The sequence below is a fragment of the Wasmannia auropunctata genome, unplaced genomic scaffold (genome assembly GCF_000956235.1).
Source record: "Wasmannia auropunctata unplaced genomic scaffold, wasmannia.A_1.0 LD335047.1, whole genome shotgun sequence".
In the NCBI taxonomy this organism is placed as follows: Eukaryota; Metazoa; Arthropoda; class Insecta; order Hymenoptera; family Formicidae; genus Wasmannia; species Wasmannia auropunctata.
In genome coordinates, this window is record NW_012027843.1 from 663,143 (window position 1) to 679,049 (window position 15,907).

The 15,907-nt window shown below is 45.3% G+C and overlaps 1 protein-coding gene across 2 annotated transcripts in view; it reads left to right on the plus strand.

The window, feature by feature from the left end:
- The window catches only part of LOC105457798 (uncharacterized protein KIAA1522-like), a 209,557-nt gene that overhangs the window by 86,875 nt on the left and 106,775 nt on the right, over nucleotides 1-15,907 (plus strand). The window contains exons 1-3 of one of the 2 annotated variants that reach the window (XM_011702672.1): nucleotides 5,648-5,980; nucleotides 11,069-11,332; nucleotides 12,517-12,570. In XM_011702672.1, coding sequence (XP_011700974.1) covers nucleotides 11,284-11,332; nucleotides 12,517-12,570 — 103 coding nt within the window. In that variant the 5' untranslated portion in view covers nucleotides 5,648-5,980; nucleotides 11,069-11,283. Of the gene's footprint in view, nucleotides 1-5,647; nucleotides 5,981-11,068; nucleotides 11,333-12,516; nucleotides 12,571-15,907 lie in introns of those variants that run through there. The other variant, XM_011702671.1, reaches the window with a different exon arrangement.

Genomic DNA, 15,907 nt, shown 5'->3' on the forward strand with positions numbered 1-15,907 from the left:
GTCTACGAAAAGCAGCGATTGCGGGTAAGGTCGTCGAGTGTTTCTCGTATTCGTTCAACTTGTATAACAGCTATCTGTTTGGAACATTTATGGATGATAACGATATTTTTTTCATCGATTCTTTTGAAATTTTTAGCATTTACAAGACGTCTGCAGAAGCTCGGAGTGTTCGATAACGACAGTACAAGAGATACGAGATGTTTCGTGATTGTTCCCTCGGTATTGCCTCTGGACGATCAATTAAGCTGCCCCCTTTCCCCCTCCCGATTAACATCCCGCCGCAAGGACACGGAATCGCGGAAAGGAGGAATTGCAATTGCGGTACGGGCGAAACTCGTGCTGCTCTCAGGAGGGTTAACGAACGTCCCCTCGAGCCGCGTTCGTACATAATGCAGAGAATGGAAAGAGGGAGCGTGTGGCGGTTGGATTGGGTGCAGGAGAAGGAGGATGAGAGTCCGATGTGCGGGACTCTCGCGGTTTACGGGGACCGTGGGTTGACGTAGAAGAATTTAGGGGCGACGGCAAGCGCAAAGGCCCAGTTCGCGAGCGGCCAGATCCCTTTGAAGTCAAAAAACAATGGCATTGTCTCTTCAGTCTAGCGAAAGGCCGCGTCTTCCTCTTTTTCTCATTCATTCTCCCTCCCTCCTCGCGGTCGGCTTGCTTTTTAGATCCTTTTCCTCTGTTCTCGATACACCAGAAGTGATCCCGTAGGGCCGAAAGGCCGCAGTCGGTAAGGGTAACCGCGAATCAATTTATATTTTTTTATTTATAATACATACTCTTTGGATCATCGATATATCGAATCATTTTTCATTGAAAAAAGTTTACTTTCCAATAACTACTTTTGAAAATGTCCATCGAGTATGTAACAAAAATACCTGCATTCTTTTATATCCCGGTATGACTCCAACAGTGAAATTATATATTGTATGCGGAGTACAATGAGAACTCTTTTTTGTATAAATAAAAAACAATTACTACCTACCGCCTTAAACACCATAACTCGATCTTCGTTTTATAACCGGCGAATATAAACGCGCTACCGAATTCCAAGATGCATCTGCGTTACGCAGGTGCATTCGGAGTCGCGAATCTCTTTTTCTGGTTTGCACGCGGGAATACAGAAGATACGTTCCGTCGTAGCCGAAGGGCCACGCGATCCATAAAGGCAATTGGGCCAATTTACATTTTTTCATTTACATGGCCGGTACCGCGAAACGTTTCGAGACAAGATCGCGGTACCGCTCTGGTTCCTGGCCTCTGGCGGGACGAGTAGCCGAGCGTGCGTGGATCCTGACAAACGACGCGATCCTGCGGATTGGCCGCGTCGGAGGCATCGGGAACCTCGAGCTCCGGTCGTTATTTCGGTGCGGCTTCCAGGAGCAAGGAATACGGGGATTCGCTTTGCCCGTCCGTCTGTCGTGGTAGCCAAACCGAGGCTATTAGGCCTCGTATGAGAGTGTCCTCCTTTTGTCACGGTCGGAATTTATTCGTCTCGATTCAACGGAATCCCTTCTCGTCAAAAAAGAAGCCGACTTGTCTCGCAGCCGCAGACGAGACACCCTCCCGCCTCTCGTTGCCGACGATTTTAAATTTTCGATACGGTCGCCTGAATTGGCTTCTGCATACTCGACGTCACTCACCGATCTCAAAGATGTACTATTCAGTGCTTCTATTCCGAATTAAGAAAGAGAAGATCACGGATGACTTGAGATAATCGCAGAATATAACAACATGCATAAATATTATGCATTTGTATGTGGGTAATAATGATGGATAAATTTTTTATAATCAGAAATTATTTAATTTCATTAAAAATTAAGTAAATAATTTTTATTATTTTCTTAAAGAATATTCTCGGCCAATGGAAAGTTTTATTGTAAAACTATAATATTTTACGAGGCTTATTTGTGAAACAATTTTCTTTGCTCAGAAATGAAGAGAGACCAAATTAATATAACTACACTCTCAGATTAATACTTGTTAGCATGAAAGTTTATTTGAAGTTTCGAATTGATAGACTTTTGCGATTATATGTGTGGTTTCAAGGGAAAGACGTTTTTATACTCACAAAATGTAATTGCAATATTTTTATTAGCGATTTATAGATTTAACTTCTGCGAAGATAAGATACTCTTACGAGGGTTTCGAGGTGGTAGTTGTACAAATTATAACACGAGTCCATGTGCTCCTGAATGTGAGATGATCACGTCTCGTGGAAGAGAGTTTGCAAAACATGCCGGGTACAAAAAGAAAAGCCGTGCCGTCTCGTTGGTGAACGAATATGCACCGCGCTCGCGATCCAATTAAGAAAGCGCGACTCGAGTGCATCGCGGCGCGGTACCTTCGTTTCGCCTCTTAAGGAGCTGGCCGCAATTAATGAGCGCTCCGAACGGAAATCGAATTGAGAAATTCCGGCGGCGCGCTCCGTGGGCCCCTCCGCGGGGCCGGGGGACACTCGTGGGGCCCCGGTGGTGGGCCCGACGAAGAGCACCGTATACATACGTACGGTAGCACGAAAACATTTATCGAGCGACACCGCCCTCTCGTCCCTCCTCACCCCCGCCTCCGTCTTTATTGATCGTCGCAATTAACGGTGTGCGTCTCATTAATTGTGCCGCCGGACCTTAATTAGGAATCATCAATTCGCGAGGTCCGGTGCTTTTACGTGGTAGCCCGCCGTATATGATTAACGCCGAATGGCGGAGTTGAAACTTGGGACTAAGAGCTTGCGTGCTGTAAATACAGACTCTTGGGACGGTCGCGTTCGCGCGGACGGCTGGATTTATGAAACACTGAATAAATACTCGAATATTCAAATCCAATTTCGACTGAAAGGTTGCTTTCTTTACAATTAATAAAACGTTTCGAAAGAGCGCTTGTGGATTCAAACGTAAACATAAAAACAAATAAAATTGGAAGCTTATTTATTTTTGTGCATTTACAAAAACTGAGTGATATATTATCGAAAGTCTTTGGTGGAAAATACTGAGACGAAAGAAAAATTAACTCGGGCTTCTACATAATTAATCTTACATGGAGGGTTGCATTATGGTAGTAATAACCATGGCACAAGATCGAACGGCTCTTTCTTTTCATCGCTCCATGGCGGATTTACCTGTCTTCTGGCTTTCGTGACTAGGGAATCGGCGAGATTGGCGAGCGCGTGCGATCGTGCACGCCGCGTGAGCCCGTGCGTGTGACTCCTCGAGAAGATCCCTCTCTGCACATCTCTCCGCACTTTTTTCTTCTCGTTGCGATTTATATCGGCCGGGCGTATTTATAGAGGCGTATTAATCGCTATCGCCTGTTTAATAAACTTACGGCGCGTTTACTCGAGTCCGATTTATTTCGTTTTCGAAATTAGCGCCGTCGGCAGCTACGATGCGAGGCCTCTGTGCGGATATTGTAAATATCGTCGGGCGTAAAACAAATAGTATAAATCAGTATTTTCTGCGAGAAACTGAGAAGACTAAGCACAGAAAACTTTATGTGAAGACGAGAGATGTCTTTTTATACGCGAGTAACGACGCCTGGCTACAGACTGACTCGCGCTTCTATCTCACCTGCGTTTATTTAAAGAATTATTATAATAGGTTTTCCTAATTTCCTTTTGTTTCAACAAATAATAATACGTTTACAAATGTATTCGATACTGAAATTCTCGGGAAAATAAAAGTAGCGTTGCATCAGATAAGAAATTAATAATCAAATTTAAATCCAGATATTAATATTTTTTTAGCATTTGAAAAGAAAATTATTTAATGTAGCAAGATGTAACAAATTATTGTTGTTTGACACAATAATTTGCAATTAATGTGTATAACAAATTTTTTACTTAACATATTTTACTCAGAATATTTAATACAGAAATAATAATCTCGCGATCGAACGCGGTTAAAGGCACTCGAGAAAAATCGCAATGATGTAATGGGTAGTTCCGTAGTAATAGGCCACAATTACGCGCGTAGAGCGCGAAAGTTCCCTTCCGATCAAAGTAGCCGATCGGCTCGCGGCTATTGCTTTAGATGCGGGGTCGTGAGTCAACGGCCAAGGCGATTCGACTTTTTTATTAATTATTCGAGGCCATTAGAAAAATGCTAACTCGCCCGAAGCAACCAAGTTAATTCCGAGTTAATTCCGAGTAATGTACGCTCAATTTCCCATTTCTCATTTTTTTATGCGGGCGTCACGACTCCCATGCAGTAACACCCTAATTACGGATGGGCGCCGCATTCCGTCGCGGACGGCCGTGGCCAGGAAAAGCAGCGCCGAAGAAGTGTCTTAACGAGTGTATCTTTCGCGTACAGGCCGGAGCGGAGGGCATAATGAATCAATCTTAACGCTTGTAACGGCGCGCACATCGCACGCCGACGAAGGCGAAGCCGAAACAGTCTTGATGAGATAATAGGCACTTCGATTGTAATTGGCCACATTCACGCGCGTAGCATGAAATTTTTCAGCCTGCACGAGCCTGCCGGCTGACCGGGCTCGCTACTGCTGATGGTCTCGATGCGGGAGGGTCATAGTTCAGAGGTCCAAAGCGGGGGTCTTCCGCACACACATCCCGTGTGTAAGCGGCTCGCTTTCACGCACCGGGATGCTCGGGATAAGCAAATGCAATTATCGTTGTAAAAGGAAGGCATCGCTTCTCAGCCCGGCGAAACAGATGCGAGGATCGCGTTTCGCTCGAAAATTGCTCGCAACAGCAATGCTGACGTCGCTCGACGAGAAATTATACATTACTCAAAACAATGAAGTTACACAATAATTTAATTAAGACTTTGCGATTTATGCTAACGAGTTGCGTTACAATACTACGAGTTACATTTACAACGTTACATTTGACAAAATTCTTAACAGCATTATCTTGTATATTTCTGCGTTTTTTTTTATCTTCTTTTGTATTCGTTATTGGCCAATTACGTCAATGCTAGGTCACGCACAATACCGAGGCCACGCACAAGGCATATTGACACGTTTCAATGATTTTGCTTAGCATGTACCAAGGTGCCGGAAACACTCGGTGTGTCGTTGACTTCTTACGATTCTAAAGAAAATTAATTCTAAAAGATTATATATTTCGATGTTTTTCTAAAAAATGGAAATACGTGTCTCGCCTTGAGAGAACGAAAAGCTGTTAATAAAGTCAAACGTAACGTCATAAAGAAAGAAGTTGGAAGAGATGAAGGAGCATCTATGTATTTCTACCCGAACGCGGTCTCCATGTGTGTGCGCCGACTTTTACGCCGTTCATACACATGCCTCGCATACATGTATAACTCGCATTGTGCGGCTGCCGCGCCGGCTGACATTTGAGAGAGGAAAAAGAGGAGTAAGAAAGAAGGCGAGATAGAGAAAGACGGAAAGAGAGAAACGGAGCTATGGGTACGAGGAGGAGGAAACAGCTCGCGGTAGTAGGAGGAGAACGTATAGGAGAAGGGAAGAGAGGAGAGACAGAAGGAAGGTGGGAGAGAGAGAAAGAGTGAGAACGCGCGGGTCGGAGCCGGGTCGGAGGGATCGGGAGGGTCAGAGGTCGCGGGTCGTACGGCATAGCCCTGACCTTCGACCTTATCCCCCTTCCAGCTTCTCTCGAGACCCCGTGCAGACCACTACCAAGCGCGTACCTAGAGCCCCGACTCTACTTCGTGACCGACTCGAGTGCGAGGCTCTCGCGACGGACAAGAGTCATCGCGGTCCGGAAAAAAATACGAAGGGGGAAAGAGGGACGAGAGGAAAGAATTTTTAGACGCTATTCCAAAATTCTCTTCGCGTATTCTCGGTGAGAGTGCTTGTGTTACGCGCATCGACATGCCTTCAGTGTTTCGCGAGTGCATCTGCTGTAGACACGGTGCGTTGCACCGCAAACGTGAAAAATAATGCAAGTTTTGTGCTTTTGAACGGGACGGCTGAGGGAAAAAGAGATATTGGGTAAACGATATTGGATGAATGATTTTGTGCCCTTCGAATTTTTTGAAAAGTAACAATAATTATTTTTAAATGATTAATTAATGAAAAGTATATTTAACGGCGACGGTATGTAAATGGGACGTTAAATGGTATATTATGAAAAAATCAATCTTTTCCTACATCTATGCGTTAATCGAGAGTACGGTAAATTTTGTATTGTGAATTCTCTCTGTACATGTCATTAATGTCACGGGTCGTCGCAACGATGACGCGCATTGTCACGTAAGCGCGCTTTATCTCGCGCATTGTCAGCCGAGTTATCCTACTCACTATTAACAAGAGTACGCTCCTTTTGACGCCTCGGCAATCGCTCGTAAATCGCCATTACTACACAATAACGGCACGGCGCGCGTAATGTTTTTCCCCCCTCCTTCGAAAATCATTATTGCACATTACGGTCGTAGTCCGACGGAGACAATGACGATAAATTATTCGGAGTGCCGGCAATAAACTCATTTTATCGTGTGCACGTAACCGAGTTGGGGATTAAATCAACCGCGTTGCCGCGGCGTCGCGGGCAACATGCGCGGAATGCACCGCGATGAAGACGTTCGATCGATTCGTTGTTCATACGTACCAGCGTCGCGAAATGCTCATTCATTCTATTCAAAATCCGTCCGGCTCGGCTTCGATCAACTTCGTCAACCAATTTCCGCCACAATTCGAGACGCGCATTAAAGGCCGGGTCAAAGCTTTTGTTCGACCTTACCGAACCTGCGCGCGCGACATTCATACCGCTGTGTCGATTATAAACGAACAGTAGAGTATACTCGTTATCGTGTGCCTTTCAGGGTCAGTGTCACGCGTTTAGTATCGATTTGCATGGTCGCGTGATTAGTTACTTCATTGCTTCGTGAGATACGCCTTAACGGGCGTGCGCGATCCCATTTGACGTTATAAACGTGACGTTTCCCCTTATGAGAGGCCGCGCTCTCGGGGTGCAGCTTTAATTACCCGCCGGCGAGCGACGACGTTCCCCGGGTAAATCGTAAATAAAGCGGGAATGACGAGCAATCAAGCGAGCCTTTCCGGAGAATCGCGAGCAGCTACGCGGCCGTCCCGCAAATCGCTTAATGATCCATAAACGAATCTGAGGTAACCGAGAAAAATTAACCCGTAATGACATAATTCCGCAACACGCGTTTGCGCCGTAAATACGCTTCGCAGAAGCGCGCGATTGACCTCGGGAGTTAATAACCAATAATTTCCGAGAGGTTCTACGTACCGATCTTTTTTCTTATCGGTACTTACTTATATACATCTCGCCAAATTCACACGAGACGTTCTTCCTCTCAGACAATTCTAGACAATTCGGCGGTAAACTCAATTGATTGGAACAATACTCAGCTTATTTGCGGGTGTCTGAGTCGGATTTGTAAATATTGCCGTTAATGAAGAGGGTCGCTATCGCGCCTCGGTAGCCTCGGTTTGCATTACAATTACCGGAGTGAATCGTTCCCTTGATTACGCGGCGAGGAAGGTTGCGTATACATCTCATTCGCGCGTGGGTGCATACGTGCGTAGGTATCGTGGGTCACTCGCCGGCTCACGTATGACCTTACACCACGGTTCGTTAACGGGGATCGTTCTCTCCTTCTTCGTCCATCCCGTACATCGGTGACCTGGCGTGGGCGCGCGCTACGTGTCGCTAATTACGAGCAATCAGACGCGGCTGGTGCTAACATTATGTAAATCCGGCCTCGAGAGGACAGAAAGGTAGAAAGCGATTAGCAGATCGTTGCGATTGAGACGGATTATACAAATATGGTTTTGTCCTTTTTTTTGTCATAAGATTTAATGTAAATTATTTTAAATTACGTACGGAAAATATTAAAATATTCTGCGCAGATTGAACATTCTATCGGAATCCTAGTTGGAAAATTGGTTATGAATTGCAACGAAATTGTCTAAAATGCTAGAATGGTTGTGCATTATGTCATCATCTCGTGCTGAATTGCAAAGGGTTAACTTAATAAACTCGGCTATTTGATTCCGCTAGATACGACGCGACGCGTGGAATGATTTATGGTCTGCCTCGTTAGTTTTTGTCGTTGATTTCGCCGGAAACGCCGTGGTAGACATAATAACTGGAAAATTGTCGCGACACGTCATTATCACGCAGGTGCGCAGAGAAATCCCTATCCGAGTACTTCATTTCCTGTTTCGCGGAACGCTTCTTAACCCTGCGTTTATCCACCTGAGCCTGAAAGGTCTCGTTAGGTGAAACTCGCATAGAAATTACACGTTACTCCGCGAACTCCAATTACAGACCTCTTCAATCTCTTAATACGTAGGAAAATGTAAATTAGGTTTCAATGTGCGATTCTCCATCACCTCCTGAATTATCATGCCGAGCACGTAATTTCGTTAATTCCAGGATACCCTGGCAGATCATCGAAATTTTAAAGAATATCTTGATAACCTGTAATCACAGAAGCGAACGGTGACTTTTCGAGGGGGCCTAAAATTAATAGTTTTCGGGAGCCTCACGTCAAGGATCAAAGGGAAAGTACTCCTCTACGTGGTACGTAATTTTGAAAACTTGACAGGGATACTTAACATAGAAATATATTCTCTACATTGAACCTCCCGAGGATTAGGATTTCGATGTTTTGTTAGTTGCTGGATCTATATCAATAGTTTTGATAATTTTGTTCATTTGGGAATTAATGTAATATCACGGGCGAAAGTGTGTGTTCGTGCAAAAAAAAAAAGAGAAACACAAATCGATATGCCTTCGTAGTTCTGGTTTTATCAAGGTAGCTCCTACCAACACCGCCTCTTTAACCTCCACCACCTCCTCGAGATCCGCCCACAACGCGTGCTCGTTCATTCCCTTCGCTCCATCCCCGTGAACTCCCACGCCACGTGCTTGTTCCTTTCTCGTCTTTCATCCGTTGCGATACGTTTCTCTCGCGACGATCTCAGTCCGGCCTGACCTTTTCTTCCGACCTTGTTCGGCCGGAATCGATTTCAATTGAAACGGATATAAATTATCCGAGGATCTCAAAAAATTTGTTTAAGAAACCTTAAAAAATTTGTGATAAAATGATAAATGATTTTTTGACTATTGATATTAAATGTTATTTAAAAAAAAATTTTTTGTAAATAACATTTATTATGAACAAAATTAATATAAAAAAATTATACAATTATAAGACTGTGAAACAAAAATAATTAAAATTCAAATGAGATCATACACTAAAAGAACAGAATCTGTACAAAGAGAAATGTTACAAATATTACTACGAAGATCAGTTTTGAAATCGTTAAGATTCCATATATCAGTAATCTTGTACATTAATTAATTAACGTCGTTATAATCGTTAATGTATTCGCTGGTACTCAGTCAGCTGTGACAGCTGCGCATTGCATTCAACAAAAATCGTGAAACCTATACGGGATTGCGGGACATAAACGGGTGCGGGTTAACGCGCGGAAAATTACCGGGCTGCCTTGCGCGAGCCGCGAGAATATTTGACTTTACGATCGGCGAGCTTAATACACAAATGCGGTTTAACCGACGTGGGCGTCGCTCTCCTTTCGGGCTTTTTGCCGAGTTAATGGACACATCGGGATCGGGTGGGTGTCCCGCGTGCGTGACACGCGCGAGCAGGCACGAAAAAGTCCTTATTAAAACGGGAACATGCGAGAGCCCGAGAATGGCGAGAGGGCGAGTGGCGAGTGGCGAAGGGCGAGCCTCACGGGAACGTCGATCGCTCGTGTTCGCTCTAATTCCTTTCGTTCTCGATGCCGGACTGTGCGAAGGCGCGTGAGTCACGGTACAAAAGAAAATCCCATTATATTGCGAGTGATCGTTCCCGCAACTCGATTGTTTCACGGTCGTACGGAGCTATGCGGGAGAGACGGACGCGTTTCGTTCCCTCGATATGTTTTCCTTCGCACTGGAATTCACGGATCGATTGGTCTAACTGTACTTGTTTCGTAAAGTGAATTTCTCGTCTAAAAAGCGCGTGGCATTACGCATCAGTATTTTGCCATTAATTGAAGTTAACTGTCGGTGATAGTTTAGGCGGTCGACCTTAAGTGATATATCGAGTAGTCTCAATCAGCAAAATTAGATTGTCTCGGTAAAACTATTTATGCTATTAAGCGAACTATCATGTGTTACTTCTCGAACAAATGAAAGAAATATCTTCGTCGAATATTCTATCGTCTATTAATAATTCTTTTCTGCATCTATTATAATTTAGAAATTTAAATACCTGATGAATAAAAGCTTTTATTTATTTAATAATATATTTGTTAAATTCAGCATTTGCCGCAATTGCGATGTATGAACTTTTTAACCGCGTATAGCGGAAATCTATTTTTCCTATCAAGTTAAACATTCATGCGCTTTCCGCCTTCGTGAACCGTTTTCCGATTTTATGCACCGGATATCGGCGAGGTACCTACGGGCACATTGTGCGAATAGTACGGTTACGGTGTGTGCTCTATGATCCGCGCGGGTAAGTGCACGAGGCCGCGTTCCTTTCTAGCGGCGTGATGGCAAAACCATCGTGATAAAGGAACGCAACCGCGGCCTTAAGTTCGAAACCGCCGTGCCGCCAATGGTACCTGCGCGCGGCCCGGAGCATTGCGAAGCGTAGCTTGCCTGCCGCCGCGGCTGAACGGTTCCGTGGTGAGGCGCGAGGGAAATCTGCGGTGGCTTTTTCCTTTTCGTCGGCCTGGGCAGGCGAACGTGCCAGGCCGCACCTAGCCTAGAGATAGTTTCATCGCGGCATAAAACAGTAATCTATGGCCTCTCGTATATATGCTCTCGCCGCGTAAGAACGAGCGGAATCTCTCGACTGCGCGCGATCGCGTCGGCCTTTCCAGGCCGCGCGGACGATTATGCGCTCGTCCTGCGCACGCCGCGACGACGAGAAACGCGGACGGTGAGAAGAAAGACGACGGAAAAAGCATGAAAATGATCTACGTCTCGATAACGATCGCGGTGAAATCGCGTTGGTCGGATTTGTTGCTTTTATCGCGAAATAATCATTTCGAGTATATAAAGAGAGTATACGGATTTGTAAATAATAATTTCAGGAAATATTTTATAAGTTCTTTTAATTCAATAATGAATATGTAGGACATGGTCATTTCAAATTTCTTGGAGCTTGAACTGCGTGTATTCGTGACATTTCTTTTGTCGTGCCTTCGTGACGTGTTCTTTGTTTAAGCGACACGCTGATCGAGTTATTCCTATAAACTTCTTGGAATACTTCGACGTGTATTGATTTTACGCTTCGCGTAAAGGTAAATCGATATCAGTGTAAAGTGATACTACATATATCCTTGACGAGCATGTTCAGCCTCGATTGGGATTTCGGTTTCCTCCCAAACCGATACAAAGGTAAGAAATCTCTGACAACTCGTAATCTTTTGTTCTTCTATCTTTACTTAAAAAGCTATATGACCGGAGAAATCACAAAGATTTAGCTTTATCTGTTTCCGCTTGACGCAGCGGCGCGCAGCATCCATGCTGCGAAAGCAATGTGCTTTAACAAGCGTAACCGTCCAATTAAACGACGACTCGGAAGGCGCGCACTTATCGTTAATTATATTTTTGTAATTATCTCGTTACGACCGCGCAAAATTGCGCGGGTGCAACAAGCGGTATATCTGTTAACACGGTCACCAGAAGAAGTGCCGTATATAGTAAAGCAGTTCAAAGGTTTCAGTGTTTATCTTGCAGCAAATGAGATCATATAATAAATGAGCGCACATTATTATAATTCACGCTAAATTATACGAATACATAATAAATGGGACTGCACAAAATTTCATACCCTCGTTATGCGCTGTACAATGGAATATCATGTATAGATAATGAATATGATTGATTTTCATTTTACTAGCGTTTATTAATAACGTTGACGTTAGTCAATAATTTATCCGTTAACTATCATAATCCCCTGGATTTGCACAGCTCGCTGCCCGGCTTTATGTGTGTCCATCGTCGAATTCTTTACCCTGTGGGCATATAAGCGGGACAATTACACGGAATGCCGCGGAGTGTTCCGCGTCTCTCTTTCGTCCTTTTCTTCTCCTCGCCCTCCTCCTCCTCCTCCTCCTCCTCAGCTATCTCCGATGCACACGGGGCTCTCCCGCGCGTCTCTCCTTTCTCTGATTTATCGACGTATTTCTAATCAAGAGACCGCGCGCGATCGGTGGAAGCTGTATTAGTTAACCTTGTCAGATAGGTAGGTAGGTAGGTAGGTACCTCCTGGCTGGTCGTTCATGCTAAGTAGCCGCTTCGTGGGTGGTGCTCCAGACTGCTATCTAGCACTCGCGGTTGCGCGTGGTATTCGATCGATCGATCGATGCGCCTTTTCATCCTTCCTTTTAAAGCGAGCTCTTGATTAGTTATCGTATGCGGCAAACGAGAAAGCTCAGATTAACGAGAAAGTGAGAAAAAAAAATGAAATTTTTCTGTTTGATACGGGCGAATGAGAAAATAGAAATTTACGAAAGTTACAGAGCCTCACGATTAAGTGTCATATTTTGTTCTAACATACGCTCTCTTTTTGTTTTTAGGATCCGAGAAGAACGGCTATTCTGACGGCGGAGGCTCTTTCTCGTATCATTTCGGTGAGTACTTATCTTGGTGAATATCTTTAGCGCTTTTCCTGCATGCAGCAAATATCGTTACGCAATCTGCATAATTCTCAATTTATTTGTCGTTGGCGTGCTATTTCTTCCGCGATAATTCGTTGCGATAACCGTATAGCCACATGCAATCGACGTATATAAGTAAAGTAATGCAATAACCGTCGTTTCTCGAATGTCGGAAGTGAAAATCATCGTCCTACTGGTTCGGGCGATTATGCGGAGGCCGGAGCCAAGTTAACTCTACGCACCGAGCGTGTATCGGACGTATCTATCGCGCGCGAGGTCGGTGCTACGTGCGTAGCGAAGTGATTAGGGCTTAACGATTATTCGCGGTCCTGCGGTGAAGTTAACCGGTCGTAGAAGTAATAACGCCGGACAATCTGGTCCGGCAATCAATGAGTACGTGTTTATGTAAATTGAACGAGTCGAGACCACGAACCACGCGAGCGACTTTTGCTATACGGCTGCACCCTGGGCGCCGCATATCAGAATTAGATGATTCTTTTATTCTTAGCTGGCGAGAAGGGAAAGTAGGGGAAAGAGAGACTACAGAAGCGCACGCGATCGTCTTCAGTCGCGAGGAGACACGACAGATCATTCCATGCCGCGTTTTAAGTTACATCTCCTTATTAGTTGCGTAATCGCGTTTCTTTCTATATCGACTCTGCATAATGAACTACATGCGATAGCTTCTTAGACTTCGTAAAATGCTTAGTTTTTTTTTTAAGGAATATAAAGAATGAAAAATTTGCAGTAGGAGCTATGACGGATGGGCAATTAGGTCCTGTAAACGTTGACTACTTGTAACGTACTGACCGTCTGGTGCAACTGAAAAACGCGCTTTTAATGCTAGCGAACGGCTGACAATCCGGTAGTTATAACTCTTCTTGATCGACGATTACTTGTAGTAAATTGCCGAGGTGAAGCTACTCCCTCTCCTCGCGAGAAAAGGTATCGTGTTTGCGCTACACAACAGGCAAATGTAAAGTAGAATAATTGTAGTCATTATTTTGTTAAACAAGGTTTTGCCAACGCCATTCTCGTGCCGATAAACGCGACGCTATAAAATTTTTAGTACGCACGAGCGCGACCGTTATTGGTACGTTTGCACACGGGGTTTAAGACACTACCGGTCGTTAACGACAGAAAATTGCAGCACCCGTGGCATTTGTTTGTCGTATCTGCTGCCGAGCTTGTATTTGCCGTGCTGGCGCGTTCGTTTAGCCAGAACGCATTGTAGAAGCAACCGTAGTAAGTAATAATAGGTATCGTCAGCTTTACATGGAAATTGCGGGTACTTTTCTCGTTACCCTTCAAATTCACGTCGATGCTTGCTGAAATCTCGGGACGGCAGATTGAAAGAAACATCGCAGTCGTATTGCAAAGCATCGCAGTAACGTTAGTTTTAAACGCCGCATGCGCTTTTGCAGTTCGAACGATATTTCTTTAGTCTCGCTTAACATTTTATACCTAAATACCTAAATAACAAAATATCAAAATAACTGGAGTATATTTGACTTTTTAAAAATATTGTAACAGCTGTTTTTATTTTTCAACAATCATTTATATTATTGAAATTATACATTGAGTATAACGGCGCAAGCAACATATCAAACACGAGCGTACTTTTGATTTTTGATTTTACTGCGATTCGCTCCAATTTCGTGCCCTCCTCTTTTAGAGCGTCGAGACCTCCGAAGGGTCCAATTTAATCGGTCCCGCTTCTTTTTCGTTCCGCGAAAGACCGGAATCCAGTTCACGAAGCGTTCCGTCTCTCGGCGCGAGGTCGTACGACGCAGTTCGTCGTAACCCATACCGGAATGGAATAGCACGGTCGTTCGTCGAATGAGAGCCGTGGAGGCCGATCAATTATGCCGGTCGATTCCAGGCCACGAAATGTCAAGGCTCCATCTCGATGGAATTCTAACGCAGCCTCATCTTCGACGACACGGCGCGTCGCTCGGACGTCACTGCCGCGCCGGTGACGGCAGTGGAGATCGTTACCGCCGTCGTGAATCGCGATGATCGATCTCTTCTCGAAGCCACGAGGGAACCTGCCGGATGATTAGCGAGTCGCCTCGGGTATACCTCGGTGTTACTTCCAGTAATATTCACTGGAACGGGCTCGTTTCTCTTTGGTTGTTGACAAATCGGTAACGCAAGAGTTCGTTCGACTGTTCCGCTTCCGATTGTTCTTTATAAAATTAGAAATATATGTAGCACATGTCAGAATTTTTCTATACGATGCAAGGAATAAATACATTCCACAATTTTCTATACTTTTATACGTATACATAAAATGTGAATATAATATGATTCATGTGATGGTTGATTAACGCTACAGTTAACGCGCCTCTCGGTTAACGTGTTTCTCTTGTAAACTTCTTCCTTCGCAAACTACTCGGTCATCAGCACGAAGAAGTTAATCCTACGCGACCGCGACCGATCCTTTAAACTAAGTCCGTGCAATCAGGCGCGCGATCTCTCTCTCTCTCTCTCTCTCGTATCAGGCGTGGCGTCGCCTCCGCGAGGCTCTAAACAAAGTTCTGTGACGGGAAAACGCGTCTTCACGGTAGCTCTATCGCCATTCACTCCGACTACGGTACGGCATGCTGCGCGTCCCCACGTCCGCGACAAAGATGCTTGGCCGCGCAACGAACGACGGGGGGCATCGGGGGGGGAACGCGTGTAAGTACGCGCACGTACGCACACGCGTGTGCCGAAGTATAATAAACATAATCGCGGTAGCGCGCGATGAGGAGGCCTTGGCCGTCTCCCTTCGGTCGTGCCCGGCACGCCCACCGCTACCATCGCCGTACAAAGAGAAAATACCGCGCCGTGGCAATCAACGGTTTTACACCTGAGCATCTCCACACGTAGGTCGGCTGGCCTGGCTCGCGGGAGCGAGCAGGAGCGAGAACGAGGACGGTGAAGCGGTAAGAGAAAGCAGGAGCTGGTGCAAGAGAAAGAGGCAGAGGCAAAGGCAGAGAAAGAGAGTAGGAGATACGCGGATGCCCCTTTCCTTCCTCCGTGGAGCGCCTCACCTCGATAGGCAAGACTCGGCGAGCACGATGTACCGACCTACCCTGAAGGATTATCGAAGCCTGCATCTTTCGATACGCTCCCGTTCCTTCCTCCGTGGGCTCCCGTTGCGCGTCCCGGATCGATCCCGGCCGACGCGCGGCCTGCAGGATCCTGATCCTCGATTTGGATTCCGGTCTAACGGTCGTGCCGGGTCGCGGGGTTGGCAGATATCCCGGGGAATGCTGTTACGCCTGCTGTTTTTCGTGATGTCAGATAGACGAACGACACCGAC